Here is a 17,382-nt window from a genome sequence, read left to right as displayed (position 1 = left end):
CTCCTAGCTACTCAGGAGGCTGAGATCTGAGGATTGTGGTTCAAAACCAGCCTGGCAGGAAAGTCCATGAGACTTATCTCCAATAAAACCACTCAGAAAACCAGAAGCGGTCCTGTGGCTCAAGTGGTAGAGCACTCTACTTGAGCTGAAAAGCTCAGCAAAAGCGCCCAGGCCCAGAGTTCAAGCCCCATGACCAACAACAACAACAAAAATAACTAAATAACTAATAAAGCATGTATCCAATGTTTGTAATAAAACCAGGCTTGCATAATGAAAAGCAATGAGAAATTTCTCCCCTACCCACAAATACCAAAGAATAACAGATTCCTCCCCACCGCCAACTAAGACAAAATAAAAACTAAGACATTTCCAAGAGTTTTTATCGCCTACATGTCTATGATCTTATTTAATGCTTTCATATGCTACTACTTCTGCCTTCTTTTGACAACTTCTGAATTTCAGATGCTCTCTTAGCATCAGAAAATGCTTCTTCTTAGTAGTCTTTTAAAGACTATATATCCTTCTCATAACTAAGTATACAATTCCTGGGTAACTATGCTATCCCACAGAAAGGAAAGAGAAAATCCTAGAAAGTGAAACTTTCTCCTTTTCAAATCATTACCCTTTGTTATGATTTGGTATCAGTTATTAGTACAAGATACCAACAAGCATAAATAAAAAGGAATAACTCAGCATCCCCACACCCTTTCCACATTATTTGACCAACTGCCTGAAGTATTAGCAGAACATTTTTCATGCTTAGTCACAAATGGAAGCCTAGAATAGCCATATTATAACTTTTTTTTACTTAACAGAAAAGAACTGCACACAAAATGATTTAACTGCACTCCTTTTAAGGGCTACATAGTATTCTGTCACAATGTAGTCAGTTGGCTATTCCTGCTGTGAAAGAGTCTGTAGCCATCACAAACTCTGGGGGAAGTTTCCAACTGAACTTCTTCTTGCAGAAGCATCCCTTCCAAGTCCTCAAACCTCCCTAAAGCAACCACAATGTAGGCTCTAACACCTCTGCATTCACCCGTGGACAGAACTACAGTATCCAACAGTGTTCCATCAGTGGAGCTGATACAAACCTGACAGCAGGGAGAGGCAGCCAGGATATCATAGGTGTACATGGTGCCCAGCTGGTGCCAGCTGCCATCCCACCGAGACTTACACTTGATGCAGATGATCTTGTGAACCCCTTCCAGGCAATCCACACACACTGCGTACAGATGCATGAGTCTCCCTGTACACAGAAGACACAAAACTGAGAATGACCATCATAGAAATCACATTTTGACTCCAAAGGGGATTTAAAAATGCCTCATTTACCAATTATTAGCAAACATTTGATCATTTGGATGAATATAAAATAAAAATAAATGGTAATATTTAGGACAAGCAGAAAAAGTCAAAAGCTATGTACATATGACCATGTAAGATGATGCTAAGCAAAATGAACCCCAAGATAGGGACACAAGAGGTTTTATCTTTCTTGCTGTTTTTTTAATGTACTTATCGTACTATGTGATTTTTTTGTTTATTTTTTATGTTCTTCCCCTATGGTATAACCCCTGTTTTCATTGTATTTGATTCTGGTACCCTGCATCTTGTATATACATTTTTCTAATTTGGGAAAGGGAAGGGAAGTAACAAAATGCTGAAATAAGGATAGAGGCTGACCCACTGTAGCAATAAGATATACAAGACACTGTGTTGAAAATGAACTTTACAACTTCAGGGCGGGAAAGGGGAAGGGGGAAGGAGTTGGGGAAGTAGGGAAGGAAGGGATGGTAGGGGGAAAACAAAGAAGGGGGTAACTGCTCAATAGAAATGTACTCATTACCTTACTCATGTAACTGTAACCCCTCTGTGCAGTATCTTTAGATTTTTTTTTTTTTTGCTTATGTGGTGCTGAGGAATCGAACCCAGGACCACAGGAATGCAAGGCAAGCGCTCCACCACTGAGCCACCTTCCCAGCCCCTGTGCAGTATCTTTATAATAAAAAATATATTTAAAAATGGTATTTACCACACATTCTCAAGCTGTGCTTTTAGAATAATGCAAAACTATTGTCAACAGAATAGGTAATTTAAGTTCACACTTATTAAAATATATTCAATTTAGTTTAAAATTTGCTTCATTTTAGTTTAAAATATGTTGCCAGGTTTACATCATTTGTCCATCCAAACTCAACTAACAAACCCCCATGTGCTCAAAAACTAGCCTGTAATTAAACACAGGACTTTGATCAAACGTCTATGTGCGGCACAGCGTGATCCAGCCACACGTGTCATCATGAGTGCTCACCCACAAGATTCATTATCAGAAAGTTGAGTCTGCCTTGTAATTGATGGCCTACAACTACGCCGCAGTAAAAATCATCATTAAGTGTCCTTGTCCCCAAAACTGTGCAACTATTGCCATGTCTAATTTAGGAACCAGAATTACTTCTAAGTGGTTTAAGTTTGATGTCTTTTCATTTATTTGGCTCTCAAAAGTCACAACTTCATCCCTTTGTTATTTATAAAGATCTCAATACTTATAAAGGAAAGGTGTCCCCATAATTTATATGGAATGATTAAGTGTTCAAATAACAGGAGTTAGAATGCCTAGAGTCTGCCTGCACTATGTGTAGAAGCCACAGCTCTCTGCCTTGAAAACAGTTGCCAGAACACACACTCAACAGTGGTTGCTTACTTAGAATAGGCTGCTTACTGCCTAGTAAGTCAGATGGCAGGTTTTCACCATTCTGTGGAAAGACACATAATCATCTTTTAAAGGAATCCTTTCATTGTATTTGTTCACATGATTCTCACTCTCCTTAATGCAGGACCTATGTTTTATTCATCCTTGTAAACTTAGTGGCCATCATAATGTCTGGAATGAGGTGAGTACACCTAAATGTATACCAGATAAATTGATGTATCAATATCCTAATATTCAAATAAACATTAACCTTGGGAGCCTCTATGCCAAAAAATAGAGAGTAACAGGAGGTTTTTGCAAAACTACCCATCTTTGTTCTAGGACACTGAAAGTAAGGTCTCACATGCTGTATCTACTCTGAGTGGCCTAGGGGCCTGTCAAGAAGTCAGTTCAAGCATTCATATGCTACTGAAAAATACCTCATTTCAGTTTCCCTCCCAGGTCTACACATTAAAGTTCACTACATCCAGTATTGCACAGGATGCTGCAGGCTGGGAAGACAAGGCCAGACACAGAAGTCAGATGTTGATAATTGCCATGATGATGAAGACAATAAGTAACGTTTACCATGTGTTTACCAAGGGTTTGAACTGTGCTGTAAGCACTGAGTCATTTCATTTCCCTCTAGTTGCAACAGTACAAAACAGGCCTTTCTTGCTACTTTGGACAAGAGGAACTGAGTGAAGTTCAGAGAGTTTGAGCAATTTGTTCAAGGTTCACATAGACACTAAGTAGCAAAGTCCAGACATACTTAAGTCTATCTGTGTTCTTTACTTACAGGTAAATACCTAGGAAGGCTTGGCCCAGACTAAGGCTCTGGATTTGCTTTTAATTAGAATTATACACTGTCCTAAGAGAATAATGTATTTCTAAATCCTAGGACACAGTTTTGTTTGTGAGTTCAAACAAAAGCTGATTCCTAAGAGATTATCACATGTGATACTGAGTGGAAAGCCCAGAGAGACTGTTCCAATTAGACCAATCTTAATAAATCATTACAACCAAACAAAACATTTTTTGAGTAGAAAATAGGGGCTAAAGGCTGTAGAGAGGGGTGTCAAAGGAAAAGGCAAGGGAATAATAATCTACAAGGTTTACTGTGATAACAGCAAGTATTTCAGCAACATATAATCAACTGTAAACTGTGGAATCCTGTGGCCTGGAATGTGGTTTTTCTATTGGAGATGAATAGTTTAGAGGATACAAAAGAAAGAAATGATTTATATAAGCTAGCTGTTGATCACGGAGACCTATCTGAGATGCAACAATAAAAACCACTGTCTTGCCAGACACCAGATGTTCATGCTTGTAATCCTAGCTATTCAGGAGGGTGAGATCTGAGGATTGCAGTTTTGTAGCCAACTCACACAAGAAAATCCATAAGACTCTTATCTCCAATCAACCACAAAAAGCAAGAACTGGAGCTGTGGCTCAAGTGGTAGAATGCTAGCCTTGAACACAAAATCTCAGAGATAGCACTCATACCCTGAGTTCAAGCCCCAGGAAGTACACTGCCTGCTTAGCAAGTATGAAGCCAAGTTGAAACACCAGTACCTCAAAAAAAAAAAATGTAAAAGGTAATGTTCAATACTTTAAATTTCTATTCATAAAACACCTTGCAAAGCTCTTAACTATAGCCTGAAAGGATCCCACGATCCTCTTCCTACCTTGTCTACGCATTTCCCAATGAAGAACATCTCTAACCAAATGGTTCCCTCCGTACCTCCTATCATGACCTATCTTTTTTCTTTTAACCACCATTCCTTTGCTCCCACTGCACAATCCATTAACAAAAAAAAATACCTGTTTGTGGCCAGACTCTGCTTTTCAAACCCAGACAACCTCTTAATATCTGCCTTCCCATTGCCACCTAAGACTAACAAGTCTATACAGCCCTTTTTTCCTTGAAAATTTTACAATGTTTCAATTAATACTTACATGCTACTAATTCTACATGTGGTGCTATATGCAGCCTTTGGTGTGGCAAAATTAGCTACATTTTATAAAAGCATCTTATGTCCTGAGATAATATACTTATGACAGAAGTAAAAACTGGTATTACTCAACACCTATACAAAATCCTTAAGTTTGATCGACTGATAAATGGATTGCATCAAAAGAATTTGTCCATCATAAATAGGAAACTGCAACTCTCACATACACTAGTCTATGTATCATCAATTTGTCTTCACAAAGAATGGTCAAGTTTTTAAATAGTGTTTTCACCCATTTCCCTGTAACACTACCAGCAAACACGATAAAGAATAGGGAAAAATAACCCCCACAAACTCAACCTTCAATGAGGTACCTGGAACCCTCTATTCATTAACCAGTGTGTGTCTCCCTACCTTGCCTAACCTTCATGATATATATAAACAAGCCTCATACTGTTGGGAAGATATTAATTATAATAGTCCTTATGGAAAACAGTATTAGGTAATATACAATATTAGGTAATATACCTAACAGTTGATACTTCGTATAAAGCATTAAAATCAGAATTAGCTTACAATCCAGCAATCACATTACTGGATATGCAGCTAAATGAAATGAAATCAATATGTCAAAGAGATATCTGCACTCTCATTTTCACTGAGTTATTCACAGTAGCCAAAACATGGATTCAACCTAAGTGTCCATCAACAGATAGATTTAAGAAAACATGGTACGTTTACAATAAAACACTATTCAGACATAAAATGATGAAGTTCTGTCATTTGTGGCAACATGATGGAACCGGAGTACATTATGTGAAGTGAGATAAGCAAGGCACAGTAAGACAAGTATCGCAGAACGTCACTCAGCTGTGGAGTTCTTGTTATACAAAAACCTCTATACATCTCACAGCTGTGTAGAGAAGAATTTGGTTAGCTAAGGCTGGGAAGGGTAGAGGGGTGAGGTAAAAATATCAGATAGGATGAACAAGTTCTTGTATGCTCTTGTACATTAAATAACTATAGCTAACAATATTGTATTATATTTTTCAAAATAACTAGAAAAGAAGATTTGAATGTTCTTGCCTCAAGAAATAATAAGAGGGGCTGGGGGTTTAGCCCAGCAGAAGGGCGCCGCCAGGAGTGCGCAAGGCCCTGGGTTCGGTCCTCAGCCCTGGGGGGGAAAAAAAGCTACAAAAGAAATAATAAGACTGTGAGATAACTGATACCCTAAATATCCTGATCTGTTCATTATACAGTGTATGTATATGTCAAAACATTACATTGTACCCCTTAAGAGATGTATGATCATTCTGTATCAATTAATAAAAAATCTTTAAAAGCCCAAAATAGCCTGCTGGAAGATGAAACACTACAAAGACCACAGATGACTCATCCCGCCTGAGGCCCAATGCTACCTAGTCTGTAAACAGTGAGATGCATCTGAGAGGCCGTGCTAACCACCAAGACAAAGAACTGTAAGAAATCCCTAATTGCTAACTTTCAGAGTAATCAGCTTTGTAACAAAGACTAACTGACCTAAGGAGTTAGGTAGCACTCTCAAAAAAAACCAAGAAACAACATAAAAAACCTATTCCCTTCAGCTTCAGCTCTGAAAGACAACAGACATTATCTCCAATAATAAGGGTGTTATTTAAGAGTTCTTGAAATTTAAAAATACAAAAACAGAAGCCAATGAAATCTTCCAGAAAGCATAATATAGACACAGACAACACACTTGGAAGGGAAAAAGAAAAGGATTCCCCCTTCCATGAAAAAAAAAAAAAAAATCAGCCAGGCGCTGGTGGCTTATGCCTATAACCCTAGCTACTCATATCTGAAGGAGGTTCAAACCCAGCCCAGGCAGAAAAATCTGTGAGATCTTATCTCCAATTAAGTACTACAACAGTCTGAAGTAGAGCTGTGGCTCAAGTAGTAAAACAATAGCCTTTGAGGGAAACAAGCAAACAAACTTAGGGACTGCCCAAGCCTGAGTTCAAGCCCCAGGAGAGGTACCAAAACTAAAATAATAGTAATCATATTCATCATCAACATCATCATCATCATCTAAGAGATTGGATATTTTATTAATATGAGTTGTTTTTTAAAAGTATAAATAAAAGGAGAAAATTATCAAAGAAATATAAAAGAAAATTTCTCCAAAGTCAAGATCCTAAGATTCTGGAGTGAAGACACTAAGACAGTATAGAGCATGGTGAGTAGAGGGAAGGTAGAAGGAAAGGACAGTATTTTGGTGGGATTGTAGAATACCAGAGATATAGAGAAAAATTAGCTGAGCATGGCAGTGCAACACCTGTAATTTCAGCACTTGGGAGCAAGAGAAAGGACCACTATAAATTCAAGGCCAACCTGGGCTACCAAGCAAGTTCCAGGCTGGACTCAGCTAAAACTCAGTAAAACTCCTATCTCAAAACATACCCAAGAGAAAGAGAAGGAAAGAAAGAGAAAAAGGAGAGATAAATTAAACCTTCAAGGAGGAAGGAAATAAGGAGAGGAATAAAAAGTTGGAGAACAGCAAAGTCTTGTAGACTCTTCTGAATAAAGTGGCCTCTTCTGCCACAAGTGTGATCCTCTAGATGACAGTCTTTTGAGTAGCTAAGATTACAAGCATGAGCCACTGGCACCTGGCAAGAAATTCCAGTTATCTTTGAATTTACTGTCTCTATAATAGGAAATATACCCATATGTCTTGTTTCAACACTAAAAACATTAAGGATTTAACTAATCATTGTAATATACAGAAAGGAGGATATGTAGTCATCTCATGTTGAAAACAAGTCCACAGATAACATCTGAAATTGGAGAATAAAGATAACAGGGAGTGACAGGGAGAAAGCAGTCAAAACTCATTGTATATACCTTAAAAGAAGGGGAAGGGTGAGTCAAAGTGGGGTGAGAATGAGGTCGGGATGACACTGACTGAGATGCACTGTATTCATAAACTGCTTTGTTAAATGATACCTCCTTTGTATAAGTACTTAAGATGGTAAGAAATAGAAATAAAATATCAAACTTCAAAAAAAATGAAAAATCATTGTTTATCCCTGGGGTTGGAGACCTAGAGTTTTATTTGGGGGGTCGGTCATAGAGCTTGAACTCAAGGCCTGGGCACTGTCTCTGAGTTATTTTGCTCAAGGCGAGCATGCTACCACTTTGAGCCACAGTGCCACTTCCAGTTTTCTGTTGATTAACTGGAAAGAAGAGTCTCATGGACTTTCCTGTCCAGGCCGAGTTTGAACCTCAGTACTCAGATTTTGGGCTCCTGAGTAGCTAGAGTAGCTAGAATTACAGGTGTAAGCCACCTGTGCCAGGATTATTTTTCTTAGCATACATTTAAAGTCATGAATATATTATACATGATGCATTTCATCTTTGTGGAAATTCAGTAGTTTCATAAGAATAGACATAGTTCACACTTGTACTAACCCTATCATTAGACTTACAACTGAAACGTGCTCAAGTTTCCCCAATGCTCTAAGCCAAGATAACTTCTGAATTGTTTAGGGGTTTTTGGCTTTTTGTTTTTTTTGTAGGACAGGTTGTTTTTTTTGTTTTTTTTTTCATTTTAATAATATATCTTTATTGTAAAAATACTGTACAGAGGGAAGGACAGGTTGTTTTATTGCTTCCTGGACTCTGAATTTTCTAAGGTCATCCCAAAGACAAAGAAGAATAATGAATGATGGACACTAGCAAGCTGGTAAGAAAAGAGACTTTTCAGTAGAGTAATTTTCTTAGAATCACAAAACTAACTGTTTCATATTCTCTATCCATCTGTATTCTGGCTAATACATACATCTAAGCCCCTTTTCTGTTCAGTGGAATTCTTATCCAGAATTAGAATCTTTACATAAACTATCAATTTTAACTCCTGAGTTTTTATTAATCCTCCATTTTCCTTTTGATGTTACCCGTATAATTTCATCTTTCATAATTTCAAAATTAGCTCAACTAATCTGAAAACACATTGTCCCTTCTTTCCCCACTTTCCCTCATTGCTGGGTATACATAGATCAAAGCTTTCCAGGTTATTAAATTGGGATTCAAAAGGAACTATTTTATAGCAAGGAGAATAATGTAATTTCTTCTCCAAATGTCTTCCCAATTATGAAGAACTATAGACCAGTACTTCTTTCTTCAAATCAAAGTAGAACGAAAACATAAAATTACCCAGGAGGCTAACTGCACTTGGTACAGTGACTGCAGTGTACCAAAACCACCACCACTTCCTCCCTGGGTGAAGCTGAAATACTCACATTACCTACCACATGACTAGAACAAAAGTATAACATCAGTTAAACTAAACCCAAACAGAGCAATTCCATCTTATTTGCTTTGGGGTTTTAACAAACAGAAAGTAGGCAAGGTGAACCAACACCTCTACCTTGAAGGTGACAAGGAACATCATATTCGATCTCATCATGTCTCGAGGGGCTTAAGAACAGAGTTCCATCCACCAGTGGGAACTGTTCAAAGACAGGCAGTGTCCGGTGGCACAGAGCACAGTTTACAACGTTTCGGTGGCTGGCACTGAGGGCCGTGAGGATGAACTTCCGCAGATCCTCTCCCTGGCCTACTTGAGCATCATCTTCCATCCGCACGTGGAAAGTGTTCAGCTTATGCCTGGGGATATGAGTGAGGAGCTCAGAGAGGTCCAGCCGCCGCAGAAACTGTACAGGAGTGTCAAAATGTCCTCCCCTGTGAACAGATAACCCAGCTGGACTATAATCAAAGTGGGCATTTCTGAACACATGGCCCCCAGCCATGGCCCTTTTGTGAGGCTCAAGATGGATGGCATTTTTTAAGAATTCTCCAAGGTATCTGGAGGAACGAGGACCACTGAAGTGGGCAGGAGAAAGGATGGAGTAGCCAGTTGGGGGTGACTGGCCAGGGGAGCCACAAGGGGAACGGGCACCATAGGCTGCAGCACTGACTGCTTTCTCCTGGGAGTTCTGCCGGTCCATGGAATGCCGACGGGGGAGGTCATGGTTCAGGCCTTTCTGGGGCTTGTTCGGGGGTCTGCACTTTTTTGCCTCCTCTCCAGCCTCCCCTGGAGGCCTCCCTGTGTTCTTCTCCAACCCAGACTTCTTCTTTTTCTCATCCTGCATCCGCTTCACCTGGTACCAGTCTGTGTCTTTCTTTAAGTGGCCCTGCCCACAGCGGCAGGAGCAGAAGCGGAAAGCCAGGTCGTAGCCCTTCTTGGTCCACATGTTCTGGCGGCACTGCTTCTCATTCCAGCTGCGGGCGCGGCCGATGCAGTTGAACTGGGCCAGGATGCTGCTCTCCCACTCATAGAAACACTGCAGGTGCATCCAGGTGCTGTAAGGACAGTGCTCGTTGTTGCACACCACCTTCTGGTAGTCGTCCTTCTCCAGGTCCACAGGCCTCCCAAAGCTGCAGATCAGGGGCGTGGCACAGGGGGCTTCTGGGAGAGACACAAAAAGAAACAGAGAGATTCAGTACAGGACTCCACAACTCCAGTGGATACCAATCCAGAAAGCAATTCTGCCATCTGCTTTAGTCCACTCATGCCAAAGGTACACCACAACTGGAGCAAACACCAGACAAATTTAGAAAGATGTTGCGGTGCCACGGAGACATGTTTTCTGATATTTGTTATTTGATGAAAAACATATCTGAATCCTTCACATTGCAGTTGTGTGTCAGTACTTGAGACCGCATGGGGTGAGGTTTTCCTAAGATGTGGGTGCAATGAGAGGCACCCAGAGTTTCTTGATTCCTCCAGGGAATCAAGATTTAATATGAAGCTATTTAACCAATCAGTTCTGGTGGCCTCTCCAAAAGAGCTCTGGAGGCACTTTATCACCAGCTTTAAGCTGTCTTGAATACTAGACAAAAACTAGAAAACAGACCAGCCTCAGCACTAATTCTCTTCCAGAGTGGTCTGATGACCTAATGACAGAGATATCTGGTCAAATTAATTGTTGATCTACATAGAATTCCATTGCTGAGTTGTGAAGAAAAAATAAATTTCTCTCAAATTTCTAGGATAGAAAGCAAGAATAATGACAATTCTATACTATCTCAAGCACATGTCTACATACAAGTGCCAAACAGCCAGGTAAGTGCCCAGAAATAAAGAAAACATGAGGCACAAAGCAGATCATGATGCTTCAGAAGTTAACATGATAAATGAAGACTCACCTCCACTGAATTCCTCTAACTGCTCAAGGATAACTAACATTTGACTTTGAACTTTTTTTATATTTTTAGTTTTAAGTATCAAAAAGCATGTGATGATGCCGGGCACCAGTGGCTCACACCTGTAATCCTAAGCTACTCAAAAGGAGATCTGAGGATCACGGTTCAAAGAAAGCCCAGGCAAGAAAATCTGTGAGACTCTTATCTCCAATTAACCACCAGAAAACTGGATGTGGGGCTGTGGCTCAAAGTGGTAGAGTGCCAGCCTTGAGCTGAAGAGCCCAGGGACAGTGCCTAGGCCTAGAGTTAAACCAACAACAACAACAACAAAAAAAAAAAAAAAAAAAGCACATGATAGAGACAAGAAAACAGAGCAGGTTACCAGGAAGAAAGAGAGAGGGACAAACAAGTAGAGTATAGAGAATTTTTAGGGCCATGAAGCTGATCTGTGTGATATAATAATGGTAAGCATATTTGTCAAAATCCACAAAATGTACAATTAGCAGTAATGAACTTTAGTTTTAATTACAGAATTAGTAATAACATATCAGTATATAGACCCATTGATTCTAATACATGTACACACATACACACTAAAAAATGTTGACAGTGGGGGAAATTTTGAATGTGTGTGGGTAGACAGCACATGGGAACTTTAAATTTTGTCAAGCAAAACCTACTAGTATTCTAAAAAATAAAATCTATTTTTTTAATGAGGGGGGAAAATAAGTTTAAGTTCAGGTTTCATTAGAAGACTAGCTGTGCAAACCATACTGGTTCTGTTATTTCATTTTGAACTTCTCAACTATAGTTGTAATTATAGTGTCTACCTTATAGAGATTTTGGTGAGGTTTAAGTAAGTGCTTATAAAGAATTTAGCACTGGACTTGGCATACAGGGTTTACTAATGTTATTGTTCTCATTAGCTGATCTTCACAATACAGCTTAAGATACTTTCATTTGTAGAAGGTGCCGAAGTTCTAAACCAGAGATGGAAAACTGGCCAAAAGTAGGTCCAAACTAAGAAACAAGGAGCCTGGCAGTACAAGGAGAATGGAGAAGACTCGAGCTATGATGAGAAAGGAGACTCAATACCACCGGCCCAGGAAGAGAAGGCCAGCACAAAGAACAAGCAACCGACAGGTGTCCCCAGCTGGCATTCCCTGCATGGCCACAATTTCCAATCCAGTTCATCACTCCCCTTCAGTTCCTCCCCACACTTCTGTGCACTACCGTCCCTCTTTCGCCTACCACTCCCCAAATAAGCATCTCCTGGACCAGCATCTCTTTTCACTTCTGTAGGTAGAAACTAAAAATTACAGTTTTCACTCCTTTACTCTTCATGTAGTGCAACTGGCCAGTGCATTACAAGAAGTTAGCATCACTAGACTCTGAACACTTAATATGTGCAATCCCCACCTATACTACCTACCCCCCCCCCCCGCCCAGCCCTACTTTCCCAGGACAACCCAAAGTCCATAACACTTTCAAGGGGCTCCTCTGAATACTGCTCCTCACTAGGAATTACTGGGTTCCATGTGCTATGTGCAGAAACACAGATGACATCTGCAGTATGTGAGGCATCAAGGGAGGACTCACAGCCTCAGGGCTGTTTTGATGACTGTCAGAGCATGAAATACATCAGGACTGATACAGGAGGGGCAGGTATGGACAAAAGACAACTTTTGAGCTGATGCCCGGTGGCTCACATCAGTAATCCTATCTACTCAACAGGCTGAGATCTGACGTTTGAGGTTCAAAGCCAGTTGGGCAAGAAAGTCCACAAGAATCTTACCTCTAACTACCAAAAAAAAAACAAAAACAAAAACCAAAGTCGAAGTAGAGCTCAAGTGGTAAAAGCACTAGTCTCGAGAAACAAAGCTAAGGAACAGCACTTAGGCCCTGAGTTCAAGCCCCAGAACAGGTACCAAAACAAACAAACAAAAACAAAGACAGCTTTCGGCTGCCCTTGCTTGGACCTACTGAGGAGGGAAGTGCTCATGTAACACCAATATGGAGAAAGACATGAACATGACAGAAGCTCAAAAGTAAAGATGTAGAATCAGACACCCTGACACACAAGATACATCACTGGAATCCAAGAGATACCCAAGGGGACCATGGGCAGGAGCAGAAATAAGAAATGAGAGACTGGGAAAAGAATCCTGAGCAGCAAGAGTTGGCATCACAACTGGAGTACGAAAGTCCTTCATAGAGATTGCAAAGGGAGCAACTAAGAATTCACTGGCAAGTCAAGAGAGAACTTTGTGAAGTCAATCAGGGAAAAGTTCTAAGAATGGAAACCTATAATGTCCCCACAGTACCAGGTAAAAGATTTCTCAACCTCCTCAATATCAACATTTTGAGAGCTAGTAATTCCCACTGTGGGAGCTATCCTATGTTTCATAAGACCTTTAAAAGCTGCATCCCTGCCTTCTACTATAGGTGCCAGTAGTTCTGCCTCCCTCATCTTTTATACCTGTCTCCAGACATTGCCAGATACCTCCTAAGAGGAGTTGAGTACTATTAGATAAAATAGGCCTGAAAAGCCCATGCAGAATGCGCAGTGGAGAGGCACTGTCTCCTCATGAGGACAGTTCTGGCAGCAGGATGAGGAGAGAAGTTGGGAGGCCAACAGTAAGGAACAAGTAGCAAGATGAAAAGGTAGAAAATGGACGGATGACTGCCCAGAAAACTATTTCCAGAAGTGTAACCTTGAAATGAAGAAAACAAAATGGGCAAAGGACAGAAGACAGCAAAAGCTGAGACCTATGCAGGCTCAAAAATGGGGGAAAGAAATGCTACAATCGCAGGACAGCTTGAAGAAAGGGAACAACCAGTATAGCTTGCCTATTCAAGAATGTTCATGACTTCACTGCTGCCTACCAAATAATCATTACAACATCCCACCAAATGCATCACCACAGATGGTGGGACTTTTTAAAGCCTGTGAAAATATTAGCCATGACTACTGTGAGTTAAAATTATCTCTTTTAGTATGGGCTTCCAGAACCTTGGTAAAATATCACTAAACCAATTTGTGTGCCTCTGTGTATCCAATCACTGTGGCTTCCTGATCTACCTGCAGAAGTCCATAACCCTTGATCTTCATTTGTCCTTGATCCTTCGTTTTGTCCAAGACAGAAATTTACAGTATTAATTGCAACAGGACTGCCTACATATCGGTTCCAGTATCATTTATGAACTATATTCCCTGGGATAATCACTTCCATTCATGTCAAGTTTTGTTTTGTTTTTTGTTGGTCATGGGGCTTGAACTCTGGGCCTGGACACTGTCCCTCAGCTCTTCAGCTTGAGGTGACCACTCTACCACTTGAGCCACAGTGCCACTTCCAATTGTTGTTTTTTCCCCCTAGTGGTTTATTGGAGATAAGAGTCTCACAGACTTTCCTGCCTGGGCTGGCATTGAACCTCGACCCTCAGATCTCAGCCTCCTGAATAGCTAGGATTACAGGCATGAGCCACTGGCACCAGGCTTCATATCAAGTTTTTATGTATAAAATGTAGGTAGTAGAACATACCTTACATGGTTGTTATCATGCTGGGAGGGAAAACCCACTCAGGAAGCTGAGATCAGAAGATCAAGGTTCAAAGCCAGCTTGGGCAGGAAAGTCCATGAGACGCTATATCCCCAACTAACCAACAAAAATGTGGAAGTGGAGCTGTAGTTCAAGTGGTAGAGTACCATTCTTGAATAAGAAATCTAAAGGAAAGCCGGGCCTAGATGGCTCACACCTATAATCCTACCTACTCAGGGGGCTAAGATCTGAGAATATCAGTTCAAAGCTACCCAGGCAGAAAAACCCCTGTGATACTCATATCTCCAATTAACCACCAGAAAACTGAAAGTGGTGCTGTGGTTGTAGAGTGCTAGCCTTGAGCAAAAAGAGATCAGGGACAGCACCCAGGCCTTGAGTTTAAGCCCTATGACCACCACCAACAATGACAACAAAAAAGAAAGCTAAAGGAGAGAAACCAGGTCCTGAGCTCAATCAAGCTCTAGTATCAGCACAAACAACATACCATATACACAAAGCCAAGCATTATTAAATTTGCTCCTTCCAAGCCCACATTGAGGCACCAACTACATGAGGGCTCTCTCTCCCCTTCCTCCTGACTTCCCAAAGTAGGGACAGTCTGAATCTTAAGCAGAGGTCATCATTGTGCTCCTGCCAAGTGATGACTATAGAGGTTGCTTCTTAATTATCTTTGTGTTCCTAGCATGGCTTGGCACAAGCCTTGTACAAATGGGATGGAGGGCAAATAAAGCTGTATTAAAGAAACTGACATATAAAAGTCCCACATGACAAGAACAGAGGAAGGAAAAGAGCTATAATTCTAGAAAGTGATTTGAACAAATTGAAACAGAGAAAAGTGGAAGAGTGGTTTGAAATGCTGACAAAATTAACTGCAGTCACCTGAACTGTGACTTTTAGTGTCCTTTAAAATGTTAATTAGCAAATTAAACAAAGTTCAGGGTTTTTTTTTAATCTGCAATTCTTCAGAGGAATGACCTTGAAGAGAACAAGTCTGAAATGTAGTAACAATAACCGAGATGCATTAACTAAGCATTAATTTAAAGGATGACTGTCCTTGACACTTTTTAATTATTTTATTATCTGGAAGTAGTTATACATACATACATACATACATACATACATACACATACATACACATACACAGACTAAAATAGACTAAAAAATTCTATTTATATCTTTTTTAAAAGCAGCAAGCATCCTTTAATGGATTTACAAGATCTTTGGAGCTGGGAAGATTGTGCCAAGAAATCTAAAAGAAGTACATGCATGGAACATAGGAAACGCACCCTAGTCATTGTCTAAAACCATTACAACCATTCCCACCTGCTTTCTATTCTACACTGAAAGGGCCTGCTACGGTGTGGACATGATTGAGTGCCCTGGAAAAGTTCATATGTGGTAGTGGGAATGGTATAAAAGAAGTGGGGTCTAATGGGAAGTCCTTGGATATGAAGGTTCTGTGTTGGAAGAGGAGTACTGGTTACATAGAAGAGCTCTTACAAAAGCATAACCCTGCATTGCTCTCTCAATTTTATCTGCAATCTTTCATGGAAAAAAGTTTGCCAGAAATGCCTTAAGTGTAGGGTAACAATTTGACTGTGGACACAATCACTTGCTTCTACGTGTGCTCCTGCCATTGCCATCTTACACAACATGACACCGCCAAGAAGGCTATCTCTTCAACTGAGCTTATGAAGGCACGGTGCCCACATCATACCCTTGAACTTCCACACCTGTGAGCTAAACAAACCACTTTGCCACTTTTTCTTCATTAGTAGCCTGTCTCAGACATTTCATTGAAAAGCTGACTAATAACAAGCCCTATTCTAACTTACCAGCTCTGCTTGTTTATATATCAGCTTTTTTGGGGGGGGAGGGGGAGGGAGAGGGTTTTGGGGGCTTGAACTCAGCGCCTGGGCACCGTCCCTGAGCTCTTTTACTCAAGGCTAGCTAGCACTCTACCACTTTGAGCCACAGCACCACTTCTGATTTTTGAGTAGTGTCTCACAGAAACTTTTCTGCCCAGGCTGGCTTTGAACCATGATCCTCAGATCTCAGCCTCCTGAGTAGCCAGGATTACAGATGTGAAACACTGTCTTTTTTATGTTGTTTTGTGATTAGGTCTCAAAAACAAATGGGAAGCCAAGACCTTATTTAATACTGAATAATGTGGGCAACAGACACCTCCCCGATGACAAACCTCCAGTTAAGGGTGAGGCTGCCAGGGAGGCAGGTGAGTCAGGAATACCATGATTAGGAATACAGAGGGTGAGCCTTGGGAACAGCACTGGGACTTCTGACAGTTCCTTCCCGCAGCCTCCCCCTGCCAGGTCTGCTGCTGACTGGCTGGTCAGTGTATGTGGAAACCTTTTAAACTATGAAGTTTCATAAAAAAAAGTGTTCACTCTTCTCTGCTATGTCTACTAAAACTTTAAACAGGTGCATTTGGCTCCCCAATTAAATGCAAATTGACCTATTATATTTCCTACCTTTTCAAATGTTCTGAATGTACAGAATTTCTTAGAAATTAAGTAAATGTCTTGCCTTTTTTCCATTTTTTTAAAATTTCCTAAAACTTACAATTAACCGAAATATGTAAGAAAGTATTAGTAAACAACAAATGGCAGCATTCAAAAATCAGACCTGTAACAAATTAGATGTTACAAGAATATCTGACAGCTTCTCAAAAGCTAAAATTAATCAAATCCCTAATGCTTAAGAATAACAGTCCCACAAAGGTATGAATACAGACTGACCTAATACGTCTAAACTGTAGTGGGAGGTGAAAAGGACATCTTACATTCAGTGAAGGTATGTATCACAAAATGTCTCCTGGAACATCAGTCTAAACAGGGATAATAACCTAAAAAGCAACATGGAAAGTATTCTTTCACATAGCATTGCATAAAAACATGTATAAACCCTCTTAGATCTGTTTTTACAAGTTTATTATCAAGCAGTCCATACCCAACTTGCATTTGTTCCTGCTCAA

The 17,382-nt window shown here is 40.3% G+C and overlaps 1 protein-coding gene across 1 annotated transcript in view; it reads right to left on the bottom strand.

Annotated features, from left to right (window-relative positions):
* Positions 1 to 17,382, bottom strand: part of Heca (hdc homolog, cell cycle regulator) — a 45,635-nt gene that overhangs the window by 5,145 nt on the left and 23,108 nt on the right. Inside the window, exons 2-3 of the mRNA XM_042699484.1 lie at positions 9,053 to 10,093; positions 1,095 to 1,249 (exon numbers count right to left, since the gene is read on the bottom strand). Of these exons, the coding sequence (XP_042555418.1) occupies positions 1,095 to 1,249; positions 9,053 to 10,093 (1,196 nt within the window). The remainder of the gene's footprint in view (positions 1 to 1,094; positions 1,250 to 9,052; positions 10,094 to 17,382) is intronic.

This window comes from Dipodomys spectabilis, unplaced genomic scaffold (genome assembly GCF_019054845.1).
Source record: "Dipodomys spectabilis isolate Male_0828 unplaced genomic scaffold, ASM1905484v1 ptg000001l, whole genome shotgun sequence".
Lineage (NCBI taxonomy): Eukaryota > Metazoa > Chordata > Mammalia > Rodentia > Heteromyidae > Dipodomys > Dipodomys spectabilis.
Note: the sequence above shows the minus strand (reverse complement) of the source record. Positions and strands in the feature narration are given on the sequence as shown.